Source organism: Macaca fascicularis, chromosome 20, assembly GCF_037993035.2.
Source record: "Macaca fascicularis isolate 582-1 chromosome 20, T2T-MFA8v1.1".
Lineage (NCBI taxonomy): Eukaryota > Metazoa > Chordata > Mammalia > Primates > Cercopithecidae > Macaca > Macaca fascicularis.
Genome location: NC_088394.1, coordinates 74,257,386 through 74,283,000, shown reverse-complemented (window position 1 = coordinate 74,283,000; position 25,615 = coordinate 74,257,386). Strand labels below are relative to the sequence as shown.

The 25,615-nt window shown below is 41.4% G+C and overlaps 1 protein-coding gene across 7 annotated transcripts in view; it reads right to left on the bottom strand.

The window, feature by feature from the left end:
- WWOX (WW domain containing oxidoreductase) overlaps positions 1-25,615 on the bottom strand; it is a 1,124,793-nt gene that overhangs the window by 852,676 nt on the left and 246,502 nt on the right. Inside the window, exon 6 of one of the 7 annotated variants that reach the window (XM_045381900.3) lies at positions 3,565-3,968. The exons of the other annotated variants lie outside the window; for them this stretch is intronic. Coding sequence (XP_045237835.2) covers positions 3,924-3,968 — 45 coding nt within the window. The 3' untranslated portion in view covers positions 3,565-3,923. Of the gene's footprint in view, positions 1-3,564; positions 3,969-25,615 lie in introns of those variants that run through there. 7 annotated transcript variants of the gene reach the window in all.

Below are 25,615 nucleotides of genomic sequence, written 5' to 3'. Positions count from 1 at the left end.
CTCCCTTCAAATAATAAGGAATTTCAAAGGAAAAATGAATAACATTACATTGGAAAAACTCAGCAGACATCACCTTAACCAAGCGATCAACGTTAACATTACCAGGGATAAGACAGATCAACATTATGTTCCACCTGAGGTAATACACTAAGAAAGACACTGCATCATTTTTATAATGTTCTTGCCAAAAAATGCTTGCACTCAGTGCAATGATGAGAAAATATCGGACAAATCAAAGCCTCAAGCTCAGGAAAAAAAAGGAAGTAAGTGAGCAACTATCAAAGATTGAAGGCTCCAAGCCAGGTGCAGTGGCTCAGGCCTGTAATCCCAGCACTTTGGGAAGCTGAGGCAGATGGATTTCTCGAGCCCAGCAGTTCGACACCAGCCTGTGCAACATGAAGAAACTCCGTCTTGATCAAAACAAATACAAAAATTAGTCAAGCATGGTGGTACATGCCTGTAGTCCCAGCTACTCAGGAGACTGAGGTGGGAGTACTGCTTGAGCCTAGGAGGTGGAGGCTGCAGTAAGCCATGATCGTACTCCAGCTTGGGTGACAGAGTGAGACCTGTCTTTAAAAAAAAAAAAAAAAAGGACTAAAGGCACCAAGGAGATACAACAAGTAAATATAATGTGGCATCCTGGACTAGACCCTGGAATAAAAAGATGACCCTGCGTTAGTGGTGAAATTTGAGTAACACAGTATAGTTAATATTTAGTACCAATGTCTATTTTCTAGTTTTGATTATTATAGCATGACTAGGTAAATTGCCAAAATTAGAAGACAGTAGAGGTACTGTGAACTATAGATACTTCTGCAACTTTTTTTTTTTTTTTTCTAGACGGAGTCTCACTCTGTCACTCAGGCTGGAGTGCAGTGGCAAGATCTTGGTTCACTGCAGTCTCCACCTCCCAGGTTCAAGTGATTCTCATGTCTCAGCCTCCCAAGTATCTGGGATTACAGGTGTGCGCCACCATGCCAGGCTAATTTTTACATTTTTAGTAGGGATAGGGTTTCACCATCTGACCAGGCTGGTCTTGAACTCCTAGTCTCCAGGGATCGACCTGCCTTGACCTCCCAAAGTGCTGCGATTACAGGCGTGAGCCCCTGTGCCCAGTCTATTTCTCCACCTTCTATGTGAGTCTAAAATTAGTTTAAAATAGCCCTTCATGCTAAAAACGCTCAATAAATTCGGTATTGATGGAACGTACCTCAAAATAATAAGAGCTATTTATGACAAACCCACAGCCAATATCATACTGAATGGGCAAAAACTGGAAAAATTCCCTTTGAAAACTGGCACAAGACAGGGATGCCCTCTCTCACCACTCCTATTCAACATAGTGTTGGAAGTTCTGGCTAGGGCAATCAGGCAAGAGAAAGAAATCAAGAGTATTCAGTTAGGAAAAGAAGAAGTCAAATTGTCCCTGTTTGCAGATGACATGATTGTATATTTAGAAAACCCCATTGTCTCAGCCCAAAATCTCCTTAAGCTGATAAGCAACTTCAGCAAAGTCTCAGGATACAAAATTAATGTGCAAAAATCACAAGCATTCTTATACACCAGTAACAGACAGAGAGCCAAATCAGGAATGAACTTCCATTCACAATTGCTTCAAAGAGAATCAAATACCTAGGAATCCAACTTACAAGGGATGTAAAGGACCTCTTCAAGGAGAACTACAAACCACTGCTCAGTGAAATCAAAGAGGACACAAACAAATGGAAGAACATACCATGCTCATGGATAGGAAGAATCAATATCGTGAAAATGGCCATACTGCCCAAGGTAATTTATAGATTCAATGCCATCCCCATCAAGCTACCAATGAGTTTCTTCACAGAATTGGAAAAAACTGCTTTAAAGTTCATATGGAACCAAAAAAGAGCCCGCATCTCCAAGACAATCCTAAGTCAAAAGAACAAAGCTGGAGGCATCACGCTACCTGACTTCAAACTATACTACAAGGCTACAGTAACCAAAACAGCATGGTACTGGTACCAAAACAGAGATATAGACCAATGGAACAGAACAGAGTCCTCAGAAATAATACCACACATCTACAGCCATTTGATCTTTGACAAATCTGAGAGAAACAAGAAATGGGGAAAGGATTCCCTATTTAATAAATGGTGCTGGGAAAATTGGCTAGCCATAAGTAGAAAGCTGAAACTGGATCCTTTCCTTACTCCTTATACGAAAATTAATTCAAGATGGATTAGAGACTTAAATGTTAGACCTAATACCATAAAAATCCTAGAGGAAAACCTAGGTAGTACCATTCAGGACATAGGCATGGGCAAAGACTTCATATCTAAAACACCAAAAGCAACGGCAGCAAAAGCCAAAATTGACAAATGGGATCTCATTAAACTAAAGAGCTTCTGCACAGCAAAAGACACTACCATCAGAGTGAACAGGCAACCTACAGAATGGGAGAAAATTTTTGCAATCTACTCATCTGACAAAGGGCTAATATCCAGAACCTACAAAGAACTCAAACCAATTTACAAGAAAAAAACAAACAACCCCATCAAAAAGTGGGCAAAGGATATGAACAGACATTTCTCAAAAGAAGACATTCATACAGCCAACAGACACATGAAAAAATGCTCATCATCACTGGCCATCAGAGAAATGCAAATCAAAACCACAATGAGATACCATCTCACACCAGTTAGAATGGCGATCATTAAAAAGTCAGGAGACAACGGGTGCTGGAGAGGATGTGGAGAAATAGGAACACTTTTACACTGTTGGTGGGATTGTAAACTAGTTCAACCATTATGGAAAACAGTATGGCGATTCCTCAAGGATCTAGAACTAGATGTACCATATGACCCAGCCATCCCATTACTGGGTATATACCCAAAGGATTATAAATTATGCTGCTATAAAGACACATGCACACGTATGTTTATTGCAGCACTATTCACAATAGCAAAGGCTTGGAATCAACCCAAATGTCCATCAGTGACAGGTTGGATTAAGAAAATGTGGCACATATACACCATGGAATACTATGCGGCCATAAAAAAGGATGAGTTTGAGTCTTTTGTAGGGACTTGGATGCAGCTGGAATCCATCATTCTTAGCAAACTATCACAAGAACAGAAAACCAAACACCGCATGTTCTCACTCATAGGTGGGAACTGAACAATGAGATCACTTGGACTCAGGAAGGGGAACATCACACACCGGGGCCTATCATGGGGAGGGGGGAGGGGGGAGGGATTGCACTGGGAGTTATACCTGATGTAAATGACGAGTTGATGGGTGCAGCACAGCAACATGGCACAAGTATACATATGTAACAAACCTGCACGTTATGCACATGTACCCTACAACTTAAAGTATAATAATAATAAATAAATTTAAAAAAATAAATAAATAAATAAAAATAAAAATTAACAAAACACCAGGGAAATGGCTGTCCCTTAGAGTAGGTGAATGTCCTCACAATGTCTGGTGTCAAAATGCCCTTGCTTTTAGAAAGTAATGTTGATTGTTGATGGGGGCGTAGTGTTAGCTTTTGTTGATTTCTGTTGTTTTTAATGTGTTTTTCTTTTGGGGGAAAATCTTTTTGGCAAGCCTAAACTGGTATCCTCCTTTTTGTTTTCTTTTTAGAAAGTTTATTGTTTCCTGAAATTCAAAATTCTGAGAACTACTAAGCTCATTTAAAATTATTTTCTAATGATTGAACAGTGAAGGCAAATTTGCAAGATGAGTGTTGTTCCCTCCACAGAAAACTAACAATCTTCCAATCACAAAACTCATTCCTCATGTTGTTGCTGTGTCAAAGCATAATGAAGCCCATAGTCACCTCTCCCAGGAAGTCTTCCCTGTTCGTCCCAGGATCCGCACGGCACCATGCCTCATCTGTTTCTCACATCGAATTATGAGCTTCTTTAAATCAGGGCCTCTCACACACATCTCTCGTTGTCTCGTAAAAGGTTGTGATTTTGTTGCTGTTGATTTCCGCAATGAAAATTTAAGTTACTTTTTTTTAAATGTTCCTGGTATCTCTGTAGCTTTTGAAAAATTTAGTATGTTAATTACGTTTTTTCAATCTTGCTTTAACACATAAGCTATAAGATGCTGAAAAACTCATATTCTAACTCATTTTAAGTCTTTTTATCTTTCAGCTCCGAGATAGATTAAAAAAGAAAAGGTGTTTCATCGATTTCCTAAGTACCAACTACCGATCCTTTGTATGTTTTCTAAATGTTCTCCTTATAGCAATTTGGGTGCCCCAGTGATTAGTGTTTTAATAAGAATTAAGCACAGCAAAAAAAAACTTAATTTGCAGATGCTACATTACTAATTAGCCCAAGAGCTTTAAAGGTTTTTATGTAAAATGCTAAAACTTTTTGTTCAGATCTTCTTTAAAACTGCAAAGAATATTGGAACAAATTGCCAAGCAAACCCAGGACTTCTTTTATCAATGAAATTGAGATACAAGCTCACCTAGCAAGTAAAAGAAGTCACTATAAAATGATAAATACACGATATGGTGAAGGTATAGGAAGGTATAGACACTCAGACACTGCTGGAGAAAGAGTACATACGGGAATAAGCTTTCTCAAGAAGAATTATCTATTTGCATTTAAACTTCTTATTTAGCCCAAGTAAACCAGTAACGTTGCTCATGACGGAAAAAATGGAAAACAGAATCTGTGCCCAGCAATACGGGATTAATTTAGTAAGTTATGAAGCTATAATGTAAAATCAGTACAATCGCACTGCCAAAGAGTATGTATTGATATAGAAACATGGCCACAATATGCCAGGCAAAAAAAAAAATCAGACCACAATGTAACTTCAACTTTATGAAATATAAATATATTTGAATTTTAAAAAGTCAGGAAGAACTACACAAAATTCAGTGATTGTTCCTGACATATGGAACTATTTTTCCCTCCTCATTTGTGTATCTCCAACTATAATTCATACACACACACACACACACACACACACACACACATATATATAAATTTGTTTTTTGACACGGAGTCTTGCTCTGTTGCTCAGTCTGGAGTACAGTGGCACTATCTTGGCTCAATGCAACCTCCACCTCCGGCCTCAGCCTCCTGAGTCGCTGGGATTACAGGCATGTGACGCCACACCCAGCCAATTTTTGTATTTTTAGAAGAGATAGGGTCTCACCATGTTGGCCAGGCTGGTCTCGAACTCCTGACCTCAAGTGATCTGTCCACCTCAGCCTGCCAAAGTGCTGGGATTACAGGTGTGAGACACCGCACCTGGCTATAATTCTTTTATTTACAAAAGTGACTATGTTATTGTGCAACCAAGAAAAGCATTAGCAGAGTTTAAATTTAATCAAATAGATACATTTTGTATGTGAGTGAGTGTAAAACACACATGAATGAAATGAATGAATTTACTACTGGTGACAGCATTTTTTTTTCTTTTTTTTTGGTAAATACAAGAGGTTATCTTTCGGTAGGAGAATTGTTGATTAATGTGTGTTTAGAAGATACTTGACAATTAGATTTCTCTGTATTATTCAAAATTTTATCCGGTGCAGGATTTTTTTTTAAAAAAAACAAAGAACTAGTTCTAAGTGTATGCAGCAAGATGAGAAAGTTCTCATGCATATGGTGCACGTATGTGTGTTCTACCCAGGCCTAATGCACAACTCCACTTCTCCAGGAACAGGTCCCCAGGTGTATCGTTGACAAAGAGGAGTAACTGGCCTTCTCCTACTCAATGTGTCCACCGCTTAGCCAAGAAAACGGCAGAGAAGTCAGCCTAACCGAGTTTGTATCCCAGCTGTGCTACTGGTTAGCTCTTTGGATGCTGGATGATTAATTTACCAAACACCCAGAGATCCGGTGAAATGGGAGTAATTACAGATACCCAACAAGAGTGCAGCAAGCAATAAATTAGATAATAAATATACAGCACCCAGCACTGTGCCTGGCATGTGGAAGCGATCAATAATCAAAGCTAGTATTGATAATAACAATCATAACAATGATAATCCTATCTCCAACCCCACAAAGCTGTTTTGAACATTAATGATATGAAAATGTTTAGCACAGAATAAACAGTCCACAAATGTGTCCCAGACCACGTTTTCTCTGACTATGACCAATTCTATCCTTCGAAATCAAGGTTATAACATCACCAAGATAGTGTTGCAGGAAGGTTACAGATTGAAGGGACCAAGCCAGCCTCCTGACCACATTGATTGAATGAACCAAAATACAAACACTACTGGAAAGAGAAGCGGCTATACAGGGAGGAGCAAGATGGCGAAGTGCAGGTTCCTTTGCATTCTGGAGTGTGTTTGTGTGGTACTGAGAAAGGTAAGTACTCGTGCTATTCTCAAAGTCAGGTCTCAATGGAACCTAGCATGTTCTCTCTGCTAGTGGCTCCCATGCTGGCATGATACCACCATCTAGAGAACCCAGCTAGCAACTCACATGACCCCCTTCATAAGAAGTCCTGTCAAACATCAGGAACTTTACTGCAGTGACTCAAAGATTCAAACTAGGGGCCGTGAAGGCTCATGAGAAAGGAGAATCTATGCCTGGTGTATCCTGGCCAGCACCCCTGCCTGGGCCTTCTAGAAATCCATCCCTGTAATTTAATAAATGGATTTCAGCAAATCCAAGTAGTATTGAGGCAAAGTTATACATGGCCATAAAAAGGTAGGTGACATTTAGGAACGGCCATTTATAACATATCATGCATTGCAACTTTTGTTTCAGTTTTTGTTTTTTTTTTTTTTTTAGATGGGATTCTTGCTCTGTCACCCAGGCTGGAGTGCAATGGTGCAATCTTGGCTCACTGCAACCTCCACCTCCCAGATTCAAGCAATTCTCCTGCCTCAGCCTCCAGAGTCGCTGGGATTACAGGCTCATGCCACTATGCCTGGCTAATTTTTTCTCTTTTTAGTAGAGACGGGGTTTCACCATGCTGACCAGGCTGGTCTTCAACTGCTGACCTAGTAATCCACTCGCCTTGGCCTCCCCCAAGTGCTGGGATTGCAGGCGTGAGCCACCATGCCCAGCCAGAATTTTTGTTTCCATGTGATAGCCTTTCAAAGCGCACCTCTCTGTCCCACTGCCCCACACCTACCTCTGCCACATTCAGAGCACTGGAGAGGAGGTCTAGGGTAGGCGACTTACAACAGACTAGAGATGTGTCATTATCTCCTTCCTTCCTGCCTAGGGACTTAGATTTTCTCACGGGTCCACAAATACACAGGAAAATTAAGCACTTTGAATCTCTACTACTTAAACAGGTTGTGCTCTTATTTTAAACAAGTTGAGTATTTTGAGTATGTGAAACAAATCAAGGTACACATACACTACAAAAAGAAATGTGTTATATATGTATATGTTACATATATTTTATATATGTGTATATGATTCACACAAATATACATATATGCACTTTTATTTATTATTATTATTATTTTTGAGACGGAGTCTCGGTTCTGTTGCCCAAGCTGGAGTGCAGTGGCATGATCTCGGCTCACTGCAACCTCCACCTTCCCGGTTCAAGCGATTCTTTTTTTTTTTTTTTAATTTCTGCATCTTGGTGGTCATATTTATTGGAAGAGCTTGAGAAAAATGAAAATACTGTTTAGCTTAAGAAGTTGTGAGTTATCTGCAAATCAAGTCATTTCAGGAGTGGAATAATCCCTGGAATTATTTCTTAATATCCAAACGTGTACAGGTGTTTCTTTTGAATGTCTTGTACATTTAGAGAAGCCACTGTACAAAGTCTCCTGTTTTCCATACCGGACAAATTCTTTGTTTCAGTCAACTCTCAGTGGAGGGGCAACCAGGACAACGCCATCTCTCTGGTCAAAGAGCATTGGAATATTCTGTTTTGTTGATTTATATATCTCTTCTTATGTTTCTTAATTTGTACAGTAGTCACAGTTTCTTCCACATCTCCCAAGATCATATGTAAATGTTGATCATAAGCATGTAGTCTGCCTCGAAGCTCTCGGCCATTTCTCATTTTCACATCAATTCGCTTGTCGAGGCTAAGCCTGATGAGATCCAGGGGCTCCTCTAAAGTGTTGATAGTTTGCTGCTGGTCTACGTCATCCGCCACGTCTCCTCAAGCGATTCTCCTGCCTCAATCTCCTGAGTAGCTGGGACTACAGGCGCCCGCCACTACGCCCAGCTAATTTTTTGTATTTTTAGTAGAGACAGGGTTTCACCGTGTTAGTCAGGATGGTCTCGATCTCCTGAACTCGTGATCTGCCCATCTCGGCCTCCCAAAGTGCTGGGATTACAGGCGTGAGCCACTGCGCCTGGTCTCATATATACATTTTTATCTATATACATACATATATGTATACATACATATTTTTGTATATACAGACACACACACAGGAGCAATTACTCAAGAGAGAAAAGCAGTTTGCTATTAGTTAGTATAGGGTGACTGGCAAACAGGAGCCTCATTATACTATCCTCTCTACTTTTCTTTTCTTTTGAGACAGAGTCTTGGTCTGTCACTTAGGCTGAAGTGCAGTGGTTCCATCTCAGCTCACTGCAACCTCTACCTCCCAGGTTTAAGCAATTCTCCTGCCTCAGCCTCCAAGTAGCTGTGACTACAGACATGCACCACCACTCCCGGATGATTTTTGTATTTTTAGTAGAGACGGAGCTTCACCGTGTTGCCCATGCTGGTCTTGAACTCCTGACCTAAGGTTATCTCCTCACCGTGGCCTCCGAAAGTGCTGGGATTACAGGCATGCCCTACCGCACCTGGCTGTCATCTTTATTTTAGAAGATATGTGAAAATTTAATCAAAAATACCAAAAAGTTTTTAAGACAGGCCATCTAGAAAAACCCATAAACATGAAAAATAGAAAACAAAATTTAACAGAATGAGAGAATATAATGACAAACATAATAGTTTACCTATTCTAAGAATATTCTTACATTGGACCACAAAACAAAATCCAAGTATTTATCAGGAAAAATGTAATAAGGAATTCAGAAAGATTAAGAGTAAAATGTGATAAAAAGCCTTAAAAAGTGGTTTGCGGGATATTTCTAAGCATATGAAAAATAAGGGTCTCTTCTAAACTAGAAACGTTTTCCAGTTGTAATTGCCAGTTTATACAGTTTTTCAATACATCATCAAAAACCAGCATCAAAATTAAACTGCGGTAATGAGTGGATTAACGGGCTTCATCGCCATTAATGAAATAAAGTGCCTGAGTCCCTCTGGGAAGTCATTTGACAATATGTACAAAGTCTCTGGGTTTCAGTCACATACCTATGCACCTGACGGGAAAAAAAAAAAAAAACTTAAGCACATCAGAAGACACTGTCTTCTCCCTCTGCCAAGCAAAAAGACATTCATCCCTTTATTTCTGGTGGGGGTGGGGGGCACTGGGGTGGGCACCGGCAAACATTTCCAAACAGATGTTTACAAACAGAAGGTAACTGATAAAAACCCACACACAAAGCTGCAGTGTCTTCCCTGATTCACAGATGAACCCGTTGGAACTACTGCAAAGAGCCCTTCTGGAAAACATCCAGGAATTAAAAGGTGCAAACAAGCTGCCTAATACCCTTGCGTAGACTGAATTCTTATGAAGAAAATAAAGTTTATTGTCTGGAAAGAGAGAAAGCATGAGGAAAGCACTAAAGCGATGGAGGTGAACAATTAGACAGATGTTCACTTAAGGAAATAAAGAGAACAGAAGAAGCCATCACCCAGGAATTTTACGAGAATCCTGACAACGCGGCACCACATCAAGGGCAAGGGTAAGGCGAACGCCACCCAAACCCAGGCTGTGCAACTTGACGCTAACTGCTGACCTTGCGGATCCTGCCTGCAGGTGATGTGGCTCTGAGCAAAGTCAGGTGAGCCTGCTCACTTAAGCTCTTAAAGTTCTTCTCCAAGGTGAGCCACAGACTACAATTCTTGAAGACAGAGAGTTGCATTTCTAATCTTCATAATATTACTGCAGATAAGGGCAAAGGTAATAGTAATTATCCCCAAGTCTTTGCATATTGGTAAATTCCTTGGTAAATACCAAGAATATAGCTAAGGGTTATTTCAGAGAGCCTTTGGCTTACTAACCCTATTCCAGTTGGCAAGAGGAGGAGGGACAGAAAGGTGCTATGTATTGAACATTGAATAGTGTCACTACTGCTGGATGATTTCTATTAATCGATAGATTTGGTGAACTCGCTGTCTTTCTCTTGGCTTGCACCCCTAGAAGGCTCACAGATAACTCTTCAGCCCAGCTGTGGCATCTGTTCATAGCTTCTGGCCACTATTTCTGGACAGTGCTTTACCTCTCGATTTACTTGATTTTCCCTTAATCCTAATAGGCTCACCTGTGTCTTTTTCTATTGTAGTAATATACATGGGGCCCTCCATAAACAATCTCAAAACCTCTTTGCAAAGCAGCAATGAAGAGTTGCTAAGATAGGTGTTGTGATGAAAAGGCAGGAAAAGGAATGCATAGTTAGCTGGCTGGCTGGACCACAGAAAGAAAGATGAAAGGCAAACAGACAGTATCTTATTTATTCCTCATACAAAAATCTGAGTTACAAAGTGCCATTATTTTGCAAAAGAAACAGGAATAAATTACCCATTCCAGTTAATTTCTAAGACTGCTTTTCAAGTAAGTGAGAGAAATGTTTTTAAAAAAGTCATTAAAGAATAAAATAAGCTATAAACTAGTGCTATGATTGATCTTTTCCCTACACTCCTATCCTGTTCCTTCGTAGAGCCAATATTCAATCAACCACCGATCCAGAAGGATAGATCTAAATCTGCTCTACACTCGAAGGACGCAGAATACATTTAAGACTCATGCGTTCTTTAAGAAGCATACACATTATGGGTACTGCTATATGTGGAATACCCTCTGCCCCAGGATGTTCATGCACTAATCCCTGAAATCTGTAAATATGTTATGCTACATAGCAAAAGGTAATTAAGGTTGTAGATGGTATTAAGGCTGCTCATTGGCTGACCTTTCCATGGGGAGATTATCCCGGATTATCAGGGTAGGCTCCCTGAAGTCACAAGGTTCCTTAGAAGCAGGAGAGAGAGAATCAGGGACAGAGCAGTTTGAGAAGCACTTGAGCAGTCATCCCTGGCTTTGAAGACAGAGGAAGGGGCCATGAGCCAAAGGATTTGGGCAGTCCCTGGAAGCTGCCAACAATAAGGAAGTGGGCTGTCTCCTAGAGCCCAGAGAAAGAAATGGCGTCCTGCTGACACATTAATTTTAGCCCACTGAGACCTATTTTGGACCACTGACTTCCAAAACTGTGAAGTGTAACTTTTTGTGTGGTTCTCAGTCACTAATGTTGAGAAAATTTGTTACAGTGGAGAAAGGAAACAAAATACAGTTATGTAACATTTTTTATTTCTAAGATTCCACATTGCACATTCAAACTTCTGGCTCCTGTGAAAAATGAAGACAGAGAAGCCAACGTCTGGCCTATATATGCTGACATTTTCACAATCGGGTAGGCAGAGTTGCAGCTCTTCCTTGAGACCCTCCTGTGCACCACAGTCTCCACCACTCTCTACTGTCTTGCTGACTCCAAAGCCCACTTGACGAACTGCTACCATCAGACATTCCAGTGTTCGACTCTGGGTCTAGGTTTTAAGAAAAGCAAACATACTGCTGTGCATGGTGGCTCAGTGCCTATAATCCCAGCACTTTCGGAGGCTGAGCAGGGCACATCACCTGAGGTCAGGAGTTCGAGACCAGCCTGGCCAACATGGTGAAACCTCGTTTTCTCCAGTAAAAAATATAAAAATTAGCTGGGCCTGGGGGCACACGTCTGTAATCCCAGAGACTGGGGAGCCTGGGGCAGGAGAATCGCTTGAACCTGGGAGGCAGGGGTTCCAGTGAGCCAACATCATGCCACTGCATTCCAGCCTGGGTGACAGAGTGAGACTTTGTCTCAAAAACTAACAAAAAACACATGCACAGCCAACCAGGGCTGATATTCAGGAGCTATGTGCAATTTAGAGCCAGCACCTGCTTCGCTTAGTCAAGATCCGTGCCATCAATGAATGTTAAATATTTAGAGTAAAAGCAGAGGCAGTTGGCTTCCTGAATATTCCTGCCGGCACAGGGGCACACAACCTTTCTGCCCCACCTGAAGCTTATATGATATCCCCCCTCACCCCATGCCGGGGGGCTAGGCAGGTTTTATGGCCACAGTTCTGGCTAAACCAATGCAGCTGGGCATCCCTGCTTTCTACCTTACACAACTGCCAGACAACGGGTACTTTTTTCTGCAGAATTATTATTCTCAAACTCCTGTAGCAGAAAAAAAGTGAAGGGACTTAAAGGAAAAGTGATATGGGCTATAATTTAGCCTCTCTGTATTGTAATCTGGGAGTGTCTGTTGGGGACGTGAATGTTTCCTCTGAACCACGAGGATCTCTGTAAGCTCTTGGCATGTACCTAAAAGCACACAATGCACTGTAAGAAAACGAGGTGGGCATGATTACAGGGGTGACCTGATAACCGCTGAAGAAAACCATCCATCCAATAATCACACGTAGAGATGTTCAATATCCTTAGCCATCAGGAAAATTCAAATCAAAACCACAATGCAATACTGCTTCATACCCAATACAATGGCAAGACTAAGAAGACAAATGACAGCGAGTGTTGGTGAAGATGTGGAGACCTTCATACACTGCTGGTTAGAATGTAGATGGGTGCAGCTGCTGTGGAGAATAGTCTGGTGGCTCCTCAAAAGGTTAAACAAGGAGTTCCTTGTGATCCAGAAACTGCACTCCTAGGTGCATACCCCAAAAAAGGAAAACCTATATCCACACAAAAATGTGTAGGCTGGGCACGGTGGTTCATGCCTGTAATCCCAGCACTTTGGGAGGCCGAGGCGGGCGGATCACAAGGTCAGGAGATCAAGACAATCCCGGCTAAAACAGTGAAACCCCATCTCTACTAAAAATACAAAAACAAAATTAGCCAGACATGGTGGCGGGCGCCTGTAGTCCCAGCTACTCGGGAGGCTGAGGCAGGAGAATGATGTGAACCCGGAAAGTGGAGCTTGCAGTGAGCTGCGATCACGCCACTGCACTCCAGCCTGGGTGACAGAGTGAGACTCTGTCTCCAAAAAAAAACAAGTGTGTAAACAAGTGTACGTGGCAGCATTACTGACAACAGCCAAAACGTGGAACCAGCCCACCTGTCCATGAACTGAATGGATAGATGAAATGTGGTATATACATATAATGGAACATTATTCCACCCTGAAAAAGGAAGTACTGATACATGCTACAACATGGATGACCCTTGAAAACATGATGCTAAGTGAAAGGATTGAGACACTTAGCTCTCAAAAGGCCACAAAGTATCTGATTTATTTATACGAGAGGTCTAGAATAGGCAAATCTATATAGAGACAGAAAGTAGATGAGTGTTTGCCTGGGGCTGGGACAGAGGTTGGGGATGGAGAAAAAAGCAAGTGGGGAAAAGGATGCCAGCCAAGGGTTTCTTTCTGGGAAAATGAAAACATTCTAAACTTGACTGTGGGGAAAGCTGCATCACTCTGAATATACTGAAAGCACTGAATTGCACATTTTGAACAGGCAAAGTATGTGGTATCTGTGTTATATATCAATAAAGTAGTTTGAGTAAATTTACAAACTTCTGCTAAGAATTTCTAGTAATAAATCATTTGAAACATACCTCACAACTGATGGAGACGTATCAGGCAACTATGGGGACTCTGATGAGATTGTGGATTGAGAAAATTATGGTATACCCATATGATAGAATATTGCCTAGCTGTTGCAGATCATGGTAAGAAACCTTACTGACATGGTCGAATGTTTACAATTTATCATTAAGTTCAATAAAAAGCAGGTTACTAGAGAATAATACACAGTACAATGCTATTTGACTTAGAAGTGTACAAATGCAGGCATCTGTATTGTATGGGCATTAGGTAATTTACAGAAGAGAAAGAACTTCCATGCCACAAACCAAAATATGTTAACAGGGATTATTTCTGGGGAATGAGACTGTGAGTCAAAAGCCGAGCCCAGAAATACAAAATCAATATAGCTCAAAGTTGAGAGTCATTGTTTTCCAATCATTGGTCTTGCTAGAATTATTTCTACACTGAATTCGTCACCCCAAGGCATTGCTATTTCATCCATGACGCCTGCACTCCAAGCATAATTTCAATCACTGAAACAATTGCAAATTTCGGTTGGCTGATGAAAGGTCTGGGAAGGATGAAGGATTGTTGGAAGGGTGCACCATTAGGGCTCAAACCACCCCATGGATAAATGGGAAGGGATGTGGCAAGGCTGTGAAGATGGCCTGCAGCACCAGACAAGACAATCAGGGCCATGTAATCTCCTATCAGCTGACTAGGACCTCCTCCTGGCTTCTCCTAAACTGTGGGGCAGAGATTAAGTGAGATAAGGATGCTGATGGTCTGTGAGAAACACAGTATCCCCAGGCAAACATTAGGCAGTGGTATTTGTTATAGTCTCATCTTTAACTGTTATTAGCTGGATTCTTTTCCCCCAAAATTCATATGCCGAAAACCTAACCCCTACTACTTCAGAATGTGACTGTATTTGGAGGCACAGCCTTTACAGAGGTGATTACATAAAAAATGAGGCCATCAGGGAAGGTCCTAGTGCAATGTGACTCATGTCCTTCAAAGAAGAGGACACCTGGACACAGGTAAAGAAACCAGGGATGCGTGCACACAGTGGGGGGTCATGTGAGAACACAGTTAGAAGGCCGCTGTCTGCAAGCCGAGGAGGGAGACCTCAGAACAAAGCAACTGTGCTGGCACCTTGACCTTGGAATTCTAGGTTCTAGAACGATGAGAAAATACATTTTTGTTGTTCAAGTCATCCAGCCTGTGATATTTTGTTACGGTAGCCTGAGCCGACCAATACAGCAGCCTCTATCTGCAATGTGGCCCTCGTTCAGGCTTCCTCTTTTCTCCTCTGCTGGGCTAGTTGGAAACCACCCTGATTTCCAACTCTCTATTGCCTCCATTAATGTATTATCACCACACAAACTCACTAACAACAGATACAAGTCTTTCTTTTGCTCTTGTATTTTGATTATAGCTACGTGACCATCCTTCCCAATTTCTGAATGTAAACATCACATCAGGGCCTGGCACTGTGGCTTATGCCTGTAATCCTAGCACTTTGGGAGGCAGAGGCAGGTGGATCGCTTGAGCTCAGGAGTTAGAGACCAGCCTGGGCAACACAGGGAAAGCCCATCTCTACAAAAAATATATTAATTAACTGGGAGTAGTGGCAGGTGCCTCTAGTTCCAGCTATTCTAGGGGCTGAGGCAGGAGGACTGCCTGAGCTCAGGAGGCAGAGGTTGCAGTGAGCTCAGATTGCACCACTGCACTCCACCCAGCCTGAGCAACAGACACCCTGTCCCAAAAAACTAAAATAAAATAAACGCCGTATCAGTACATGAATTGAACTCTTTGCCTCTATGATCCGTTTCCTCTTATTCCCTATCACCAACAACCTATCCCCCTACCCCACCCTCAAGCTATCTGCTGGGATGGCTCTTTGCCACTCTTTCCTGGATATAAGGGACGTTATAGAGGCAGCTTGAGTTGTACATAACCTTTCAAATTCCAGCTTCTCTACTTACAACCCTCTTTATTACAGTCACAGTACATGAAGTCTCTTTTGGGCTTCTGCCTTGTTAAGAAGAAACACAGCTATGGCCCAGAAGCAAAGGTATTTTCATGTCTCCAGACCCTGGGAGCCTCAGCTCTGTTCCCATTGCAGGGAGCAATAATAAAAGAACCATTTCCAAGTCTGAATTAAACTAGACTTGAGCTTTGTGGGTTAGGGGATGAAAGCAGAAAGGTATATTTTTAAAGAGAAAGTTTTATATTCCTTTAAAACTTGGGCACGATTTTAAGAGTCTTATTCTTGTCCTTTCAGGCGAGCTTTCATACCATTAAACAGAGTAAGACCATAATCCATATTGTTTTATGGGGAATCCACTTTTAAGATATGTACAACATTTAAGGAACATTAAGGAAGGCGGAAATTGAATTCCTTCCAGAAAAGCTTTAAGTAGAGATAAGAAAAAAGGCCAGAGGTTAGAAATATTTCTAAAATTATAATCAGAAGTTGCCAGGGCCACTGTTTAGCAGTCTCATGAACTGCGGTAAGAATTATTTTTCTTGACCTTTAATAAGATAGTAATGCAATTAATTTCTAAAAAAGATAAAAGTGAAGCATATTTTCAAGCAATTTGGAGAATACAAGTTCATTTATTTATTAGATGAATATTTATCAAGTGTCGCCTTGGGCTTGAGACTGGGAAGGTCAGAAAGATGCAACACCCCTAAAAGGCTCAGGAACATGCAAGAGGTGGGGATGTCAGGGAGGGACATGAATGATGTGTAGGGGGACATTGTGGGGGTAACAGCCGGACTTTATGAGCTGCCAAGAGTGCTGGGCCAAAGACATATGAGGTGCGAATAACCTGGGACCAATACCAGGGACAGATACTTGGAACTGGACATACGGATACAGGAGTCAGATTGGAATGGATTTGATGACTGAAATCTTGGGAATGGGGATGATATACAGGGCAAGGAGTATTGGCCTAAGAGAGAAAGGGTCAACAAAAGAATTGTGGGGGACACTGACATTTAAAGGATAGAAAGAGAATTGAGGGGTGGGGGAAGGGGATGATTAAAAAGAGAAGGAAGACAAAGTTTAAAAGAAGCTATGGCTTGATTGTGATGACTGCACACCTGTCAATACACTAAAAATGAAACTGTGTGGTATATGAATTGTATCTCAATAAACCTATTACCCCCACTCCCACAAAAATGCAAAAAAGAGATATAACCGCCCGGCGCAATGGTTCATGCCTGTAATCCCAGCACTTCGGGAGGCCGTGGCAGGCAGATCACCTGAGTTCAGGAGTCGAGACCAGCCTGACCAACATGGTGAAACCCTATCTCTACTAAAAAAGTAAAATAAAACAATACAAAAATTAGCCAGGTGTAGTGGCACGCTTCTGTAACACCAGCTACTTGGAAGACTGAGGCAGGAGAATCACTTGAACCCAGGAGACAGAGGTTGCAGTAAGCCAACATCACACCACTGCCCTCCAGACTGGGCAACAGAGCGAGACTCCATCTCAAAAAAAAAAAAGTAATAAAATAACATAGATATGACCAATAAGCATAGTTTTCACGTTCAACATCGTTACTCATCATTAGTCACATATTTCACAATTAAAAAATAATACAACAAAACACCACTATGTACTCAAACAGAAAATTTAAAAGACTGATAATATCAAGTATTATTAAGGACATAGAGGAAGTGTAGCCTTAAACACTGTTGGCAAGAATGTAAAATGGGATGACCAGTTTAGGGAAATATTTGCCAACCTCTCACAAAGTTAAACATAGCCCTATAAGGACGGACCACCCTCCCCATTCCACTCCAGAGCATTATCCCAAGATAAAACAGATATATGTCCACACAAAGACCAGTGCATGAATATTCACGCTGGCTTTGTTCACAGTAGTATCCATTTACAAAACAGCTAAAAACTGGAAACAACCCAAATGTCTATCAGCAGGTAATTAGGTATTTTTTTAAATGTGGTTTCTCCACGCAATGGAATAGTACTCACCAATGAGGATCAGTGAGCCACTGACACAGGCAGCAGCAGGGGCACATCCCAAGGTCATTATGTGGAGTGAAAGAAACCAGATGCAGAACAAGTACTATTAAAGCTTCACTTATCTAAAATTCTAGAAAATGCAAATTGATCAATAGTGACAGCAAACAGACCCGGGTTTTCCTAGAGCGGGGGCTGTCTGGATTCACAGAGTCATACACCACAGAAGTGGCATTTGAAATCTTTTTGAGGTGATGGAAATGTTCTATTTTTTTTTAATTTTGGTGGTGGTTTCATGGGTATGTGCATCTGTCAAAACTCATTGAATTGTGTATTTAAATGGATGCAATTTACTGTACATAAATTAGACCGCAACAAAGTTGATCAAACCAATCCAAGCAAGTAAGCAAAAGGCATGTCTCAAATGCCTCAAATTTTTCCTTTAAAAAAGATCAAAGTGAGCATTCAAATGGCCCTGTTTTCAGAATTAAGAACAGTATTAATGTTCATTTCACTGAGTGTCTACCCACATCAAGAACTGTATAAGGGACTTCCCATGCATTATTTTCTTTTTCTTTTTTCTTTTTTTTTTTTTTGAGACAGGGTCTTGCTCTGCCACCCAGACTGAGGTGCAGAGGCAGGATCACAGCTCACTGCAGCCTTGATTTCCCAGGCTCAGTCAATCCTCCCACCTCAGCCTCCCGAGTAGCTGGAACTACAGGTGTGCCATTACATCGACTAAATGTTTTTTGCTTGTTTGTTTTTGGTAGAGATGGGGTTTTGCCATGGTGCTCAGGCTGGTCACCAACTCATGGGCTCAAGTAATCTGCCCACCTTGGCCACGCAAAGTGCTGGGATTAAAGGTATCAGCCAGCATGTCCAGCCTTATTTTACTTAATTCTATTACTTTGATGCAAAAGTAATTGTGACTTTTGCCAAATAAGACTGAAGTCTCCCTTTTACAGATGAGGAATATGTTGTCCAGAGAGGTTAGCTTGCTGGAGATTGAGCAGAAGGTCTGCGGCTCTGAGGCCCGCACTCTGTACACCTCCACGTACTGCTCCTCAGCCACCTGACTGATTTGACAGTCATGCTAGTTGTACCAATAACCACAGTCAACTTTATAAGTTAATGATATCCAGGACAATCTCCCAGGTACTTTAGGTCCATGAAGCACTGTACTTTCCACACCGATCTTATCAAATGGGGACTATGATTAACTCCCTCTTTCACCCGGAAAAATGGAAGCTTGCTCAGAGAAGTTAAGTGACTTTCCAGAGTTCCCGCAGCAAGGAAGTGATAGTATTGAGACTGGAACACTAATAGTCTGACCCTGAAGCCCATGTTCACCAAATTAACTTCTTCAGACATCTTAGGAAGGCCTGACACATTAGCAAGAGCTTGATGCACTTTTCTCTAATTTTAAATAAGGAAAAAGTGAGAAAGCATAGATTTATCAAGGCCAAATGGCAATTGAGTTGGGAAGCTGGAATGCAGAATTCTTTTCAGTCAATTCCTTCCCTTCAAATGAGGTATGTGTGTAAAAACCAGCTAAGTGCCCAGCACATAGGTACTCACTGAAAGTGCGGTTCCCTTCTGTGCAGTCGGTATCTACCGAAGTAGAGGAATAATAGCCAAGCTCTGCTAATTCACATGATAGAGTCACAGGCAAAGATTCCCATTCATGGTAAAGGTAAATGGCATTTCTTATGTTCCTTTAAATAAAGCCTGGTATAGACCCAGTCATCTAAGCAGAAACATAAAAGAACAGGTTCCTTGTGGTAATTCCACCTTCCTTGCTGGAAATCATTTGAAAATGGACATTGGGAGCTAGATTTATATAGCCTATTTATTTAAGCAAATACCTTTCAAATAAAAAAACACAAAATTGACAAATGCAGATTTTAAAGAAATTAAGCGGTGGGTGTCATCACTTACCAGACCACAAAGAAATGCTTATCACTCAGAGTTCTCTGAGCCCAGCATATTTATTCATCATCCTGTCAAAATGCTGCCATTCATTCATAAATACCAGCCATTCTCCCCTGCACCTGCCCGAGGACAATGCTCACTCTGGTAAAACGCACTAATTACACACCTTCACCCTCTGCCCTTAGGATGATATACTTGACCGTGGTGAGGAAGAATAATGGAGTTCTGGAACATTTCTTGATGGTGGGGAGAAAAAAAAAAGGTGGGGTGATGTGGGAGGAAGAAGCAGGCATGAGGGGCAGAAAAAGAGCAAGGGAGGAAGGCAAACGAAGAAAGAAAATGATGCAACTACATTTAGACTGCATTGCTCCAACCGAGGGTCATTGGAATAGTCATCATTGTCACCATCATAATAATTTCTCAGCAAAAGGGAAACTTTTCAAGGCCAAACTGGCATCATATTAATATTAAAACAGCTGAATGACAAAGAACTGACAGCAAGTCACTTCTTTATCCCTTGGCATGTCCACCAAAGTTTAGGAACCAAAGGTCATCTCCCAAATGAATGACCATTAAAGAGGTCCCTAGCTGGGTGTATATCCATACACAAATGTGCTAAATATACAGAAATATACTAAAACGCTGTCCATGAAGCCACGTTTCCAAATCCTGTCCCTTTAAAGAGTTACCTCCTCTCAGCACCTGCACTAGATTTGCCATAATGAAGACTCAAGGGGGCTACTCCCAGAAGCATTAAGAACCAGCTCAGAGCATCCTGTTACATGATGAGAGACAAAGAATCTGAAAACAAGGGATATACATCTTCAGGTCCCACCAAAAATGGTGCCTGTTGACAGCTGGCCATCAGTGATTGATTGATAATTAATATGGAAATGGAAGCCTGAGAAAAATGAGGACCTGTGCACCGACCGTTTAAAGTGCCTAGAAGCAAGTAGCTGAGGAACGTGGCGGTGGGTTATGGATTAGTTTGCTCAATCAGCACAGCATCATGGGTGACAGGCAACTTGCAACAGCAGAGGGCACACACACAGAAGAAGATCCTCCACATCGGGAACACTGCTGAGAGCACACAGAGGACACCCAGAAGGCAAACAGAGTCATGGTGCCATTGCACAATCTTGCATCCTGCATTCTTGCCTCCTGCAATCTTGCATTCTTTTCGGTCAATTCTTTGTCAGTCAATTCTCGTGTTGTCAATTGTCTCATGTCGTCATGTTGTCTCATGAGGCTCATGTTGAAAAGAAAACAAAAGAAAAACAAGCCAACAAGGCAGTGGGAACGTTGTGTGGCCCACTGGATGGGCATGGTTCATGTCACAGGAAATACAAACACCAGCTGTGCTGAGCAGTTTTTTATATGTGCCAAAATACCTTTCTCATCATCTGCACGGCCCATCTCAAGGTGAGTTTGTAACTCCAAGAAGCTGCCTCAGTTTCATGAAATGAACTCAGATCCTCGAGCACAAAAAGGATCATCTAGGCCCCCTCACTAAGAAATATGTGACTCTACTGCTACTCTGACACCTCAGTGTTGACGGCAGGATGATGGTGGAATGGGACAAGCTGCTGACTTGTTTTTAGGTACCCTTTCAAACCTGCAATTTTTGGTAGTAATGGTGCTATCCCTGGGGTGCAAATGCCTATGGGTTTGGTGGAAAGCATGCCTGGGAATCAGATTCTGATGCCAGAAATTCTGTGAATGACTCATTTTTCTGGGTTTCCCTGTCTTACTTGGCTGGAGGTCATGCTTCTCGGCTAGAGATCTTTAGTGCTCTCCCAACACCCACGTGCTTCTCACATCTCAGCCTCCCTCATAATTAGACAGGGGCCAGGAACTCACTCTGGCCAGTGGAATGTTGATAGAAGCAACAAACGCCACTTCCAAATCTGACCATAAAAAATGCTGCTTCTTGGGAGGCCGAGATGGGCGGATCACGAGGTCAGGAGATCGAGACCATCCTGGCTAACACGGTGAAACCCCGTCTCTACTAAAAATACTAAAAAATTAGCCGGGCGCAGTGTCTGGAGCCTGTAGTCCCAGCTACTCAGGAGGCTGAGACAGGAGAATGGCGTGAACCCCAGAGGCGGAGCTTGCAGCAAGTCGAGATCGCGCCACTGCACTCCAGCCTGGGTGACAAAGCGAGACTCCATCTCAAAAAATAAAAATAAAAAGCTGCTTCATCCTTTGTTACAGAGTCCTTGACTTTGGAGGCCATTTGTTTTAGAGCGTAGCTCCGAGATAGTGGAGTTCCCTTCAGTCTGCCTTCCTGAGTAGCTGTGAAGGAGGAACCTTCCTGCCAGTTCACACTGGATACACAATGAAAGGAACAAATCAGTCTTCGTTGTATGAAGATATTGAGATGTTTCAAGTTGTTTGTTGTAGCAGCTGACACTTATGTACCCTGACTAAAAGACCCCGAAAGGTCCCCTCCAAATCCACTTTTCTGATAAAGCATTCAGCCTTCCTTTTTCAATAGTCTGTATTTCTCCTTTAACATTCTTTTGAGACATGGTCTCATTCTGCTGCCTGAACTAGAGTGCAATGGCACAGTCGCAGCTCACTGTAGCCTTGATCTCCCAGGCTCAAGCAATTCTACTGCCTCAGCCTCCCAAGTAGCTGGTAGCTGGTGAGCACAACCAGGCCCAGCATTTTTTTTTTTTTAAAGTAGAGATAAGGTCATACTATGTTGCCGAAGCTGGTTTTTTGTTTTTTTTTTTTAAGTAGAGATAAGGTCTTACTATGTTGCCGAGGCTGATCTTGAACTCCTGTAAGTCAAGCAACCCTTTCATCTCAGCCTCCCATTGTGCTAGAATGACAGGTGTGCACCACCATGCCCTGTTAACTTTCCATGAATATTCCTCTGGATTATGGAGAGGCCAAACCCAATAGAGACTCATCTATTTGGCCTCGAACATGCGCACATTCCTCAGGAACACTGGCCTGCCACCCATGGAGGTTTCCCTACTCTGTGCTATGTCTCACCTGTGTGCCCTTGCTCACCTTTCCCAGGAGGTTTCTCCTGCGTGTTGCCCACCTATCCCATCCAGACTTATCTCAGCATCACTTCCTGTCCACTCCCTAAGTGACAACAGTGATTCAGAGCCCTAGGTACACACACACGAAGAAACTTATGGTTTTCTACTGAAATTTTCCCAAATTGTTCTCCCAGCAAAATAAAACATATCACTCACATCTAAGACAAGCTTAAAAGAATAAGTAACATAAAAAGAAAAGGAACAAACGTGGTGGATTACACATATTCATTTTTTAAAATTTTCATCCCAAATCTCACTAAAATAGCAGTAACTGCTATAAAACAACACGACGATACAAATCAAAGATTATTCAATATAAAAATTTAAAGTTGAGGCCAGGCACAGCGATTCATGCCTATAATCCCAGCAGTTTGGGAGGCCAAGGCAAGAGGGTAACTTGAGCCCAGGAATTACAGTGAGACCAGCCTGGGCAACAAAATGAGACCTCATCTCTATTAAAAAAGAAAAAAAAAATTAAAGTTGGATGCTGGAAAGCTGATGGACAACTAGGAAGTGACTTAAGAGATTCAAGAGAGCTGAATCTTAAGCTAGCCATGGGGACAGCTGAGAAGTAACACAATTCCTATCAGAGAGCCAGCAAAGGTTCAGCAACTGTGGAACCTGGTACTTCTGAAAATGGGGGCGAAAGACCACCTTTTAGAAACCTGTGTGTCAGCTATGTACACCTGGAGAATCCCTCCCCACTCAGCCCAACAGGGTACCATCACTTCCTATCTCCAGAAAAATGACAAAAGTGTATTATCTGAAGAGAACATAGACAGGTGAGAACAGTGGCATGATACTGAAAACACAGATTTTATCAGTGTTTACCTACCGAATGCAAAGACTCAGCACTCTCCCCTCACTTGGCTCTAGAACTCTAGCAGTCACAGCTACACCCTCCCCAAGCAGAATATGAAAAGATCCTCCTCTGGGATATTTGTCCTACCAACAGGAAACATGCAAACATTCAAACACAGTGGTTTTCCCAAGAAATAGTCCAGCCAGATCATCCTTCAGAGGAGTCCACAGTTAACTGGCCGTGGCCATATGCTAAGAGTTGGCAGCAGTAATTTTGAATTCTACTCTTAGATAGAAACAGACATCCACAGATCAGAACATTTGGGGAAAGACTTTATCAACAGGCCAGGTGTGGTGGCTCATGCATGTAATCCTAGCACATTGGGAGGCTGAGACAGAAAGATCACCTGAGGTCAGGAGTTCAAGACCAGTCTGGCCTCCATCTCTACTAAAAATACAAAAAAAAAAAAAAATTAGTTTGGCATGGTGACACACACCTGTAGTCCCAGCGACTTGGGAGGCTAAGGCAGGAGAATTGCTTGAACCTGGGAGGTTGAGGTGCAGTGAGCCAAGATCACACCACTGAACTACAGCCTAGATGACAGAGTCAGACTCCATCTCAAAAAAAAAAAAAAAAAAAGACTACCATCAAACACAATGACCAAAACAAATGAAAACAATTTTGAGAAGATAGAAGCCATAGAGAGAATAAAAATTAAAACAATTAACATGAGAGCGATAAAAGAGTCATGTCATCCATGAAACAAGAATACAATGTTATTAAACGAAAAGGAAACAGCAACCACCCCCCGCAAAAAAAGTTCAGAAATTAAAAATGTAACAAAGGAAAAAAAAGTCCACGGAAAGCCTAGAAGAACTATCCCTGAAAGTAACACAAAAGACAGAGATAAATAGAATATAAAAATAATTATGATACCATCTGGGAAGTCTAGGATCTGAAGGCCTAAAATTCTCTCACAAGGGAACACTCTCCTATTTGGATAGCAGTAAGGGGTTGATGATATGCCTCCTGTGGTACTCCCAAGACAGAAGCAGAGAGAAATGAAAGACAACAGGGGTCACAAGGGTTTGTACTTCCTGAGAGCAACACAGAAAGCCACAAAATAGAATTTAAAATTCTGAAGAAAAATTGATTTTGAATCTGTAAATCTGTCCCTAACAATGAATAAAATGAGGGTGAAACACAAACATTTTGAAACCTGCAATACACACACACACACACACACACACTCCATCATCCTTTTTCAGAAAGCTACTAGGAGACATGCTCACACAAAACAATAAGCAAACCAATACAGGAGATGTGGAAGAGAAGCTCAAACTCAGGTTACAGGTAAGTGAACTTTCCAGGATATAATGTGAGGGCAGTTGTAAAGAGAACATCACCAACTATTCCTGTGCACCAAGCACAGAGGACAACAACCCCAAACTGCAGAAGGTACACAGGCTCCACGGAAGATTTTTTTTCCAATAAAAGGAACTGAGATTTAGACAATCACACGAAAGTTTGACGTAGAATGAGTGATAGGTACATCAAAAACTAAGCAAATTTCTTAAAAAAAAAAAAAAAAAAAAAAAAAGGAGTATTAACTCCAGGGAAAATAAAAGGTGCAAGAAAGAAAAATAATCTTCATATGCTACATGGCAAAGTGGTGCATACATTTACTTATTTCTAACAATTTAAACAAACCGTCTTCTTAAAAATCATTATTTTTGATATCACTATATTGATGATGCAGAAAAAGACGTATATCATCATGGCGCATAAAAGTAGAAAAAAGCTAAATTTCCTTCTTATTGAAAAACCTACAGATAATATTTAAGACTAGAAAATCAAGAAGTAACAGTTTACATGCAATTACTTAAAGCTACATATACAAAGACCAACTGAATTCGCTACATCAGTTAGAAATGAAGAAACAGTTGATGCTGAGGGCTGCTTTAACTTTTTATGTAAAAATTTAATAGACATACCTGACTAATTTTAAACTCTGTATAATTTTTATAAAAAGAAACAAAAATACAATGAATGGCATAGCAAAACATAAAAATGGAAGAACAAAACAGAAAAAGAAGGAATAAAAAGGCGATAACTTGTAAGTATGTAGACAATCACGTATTAGGCTTAAATTATGACAGA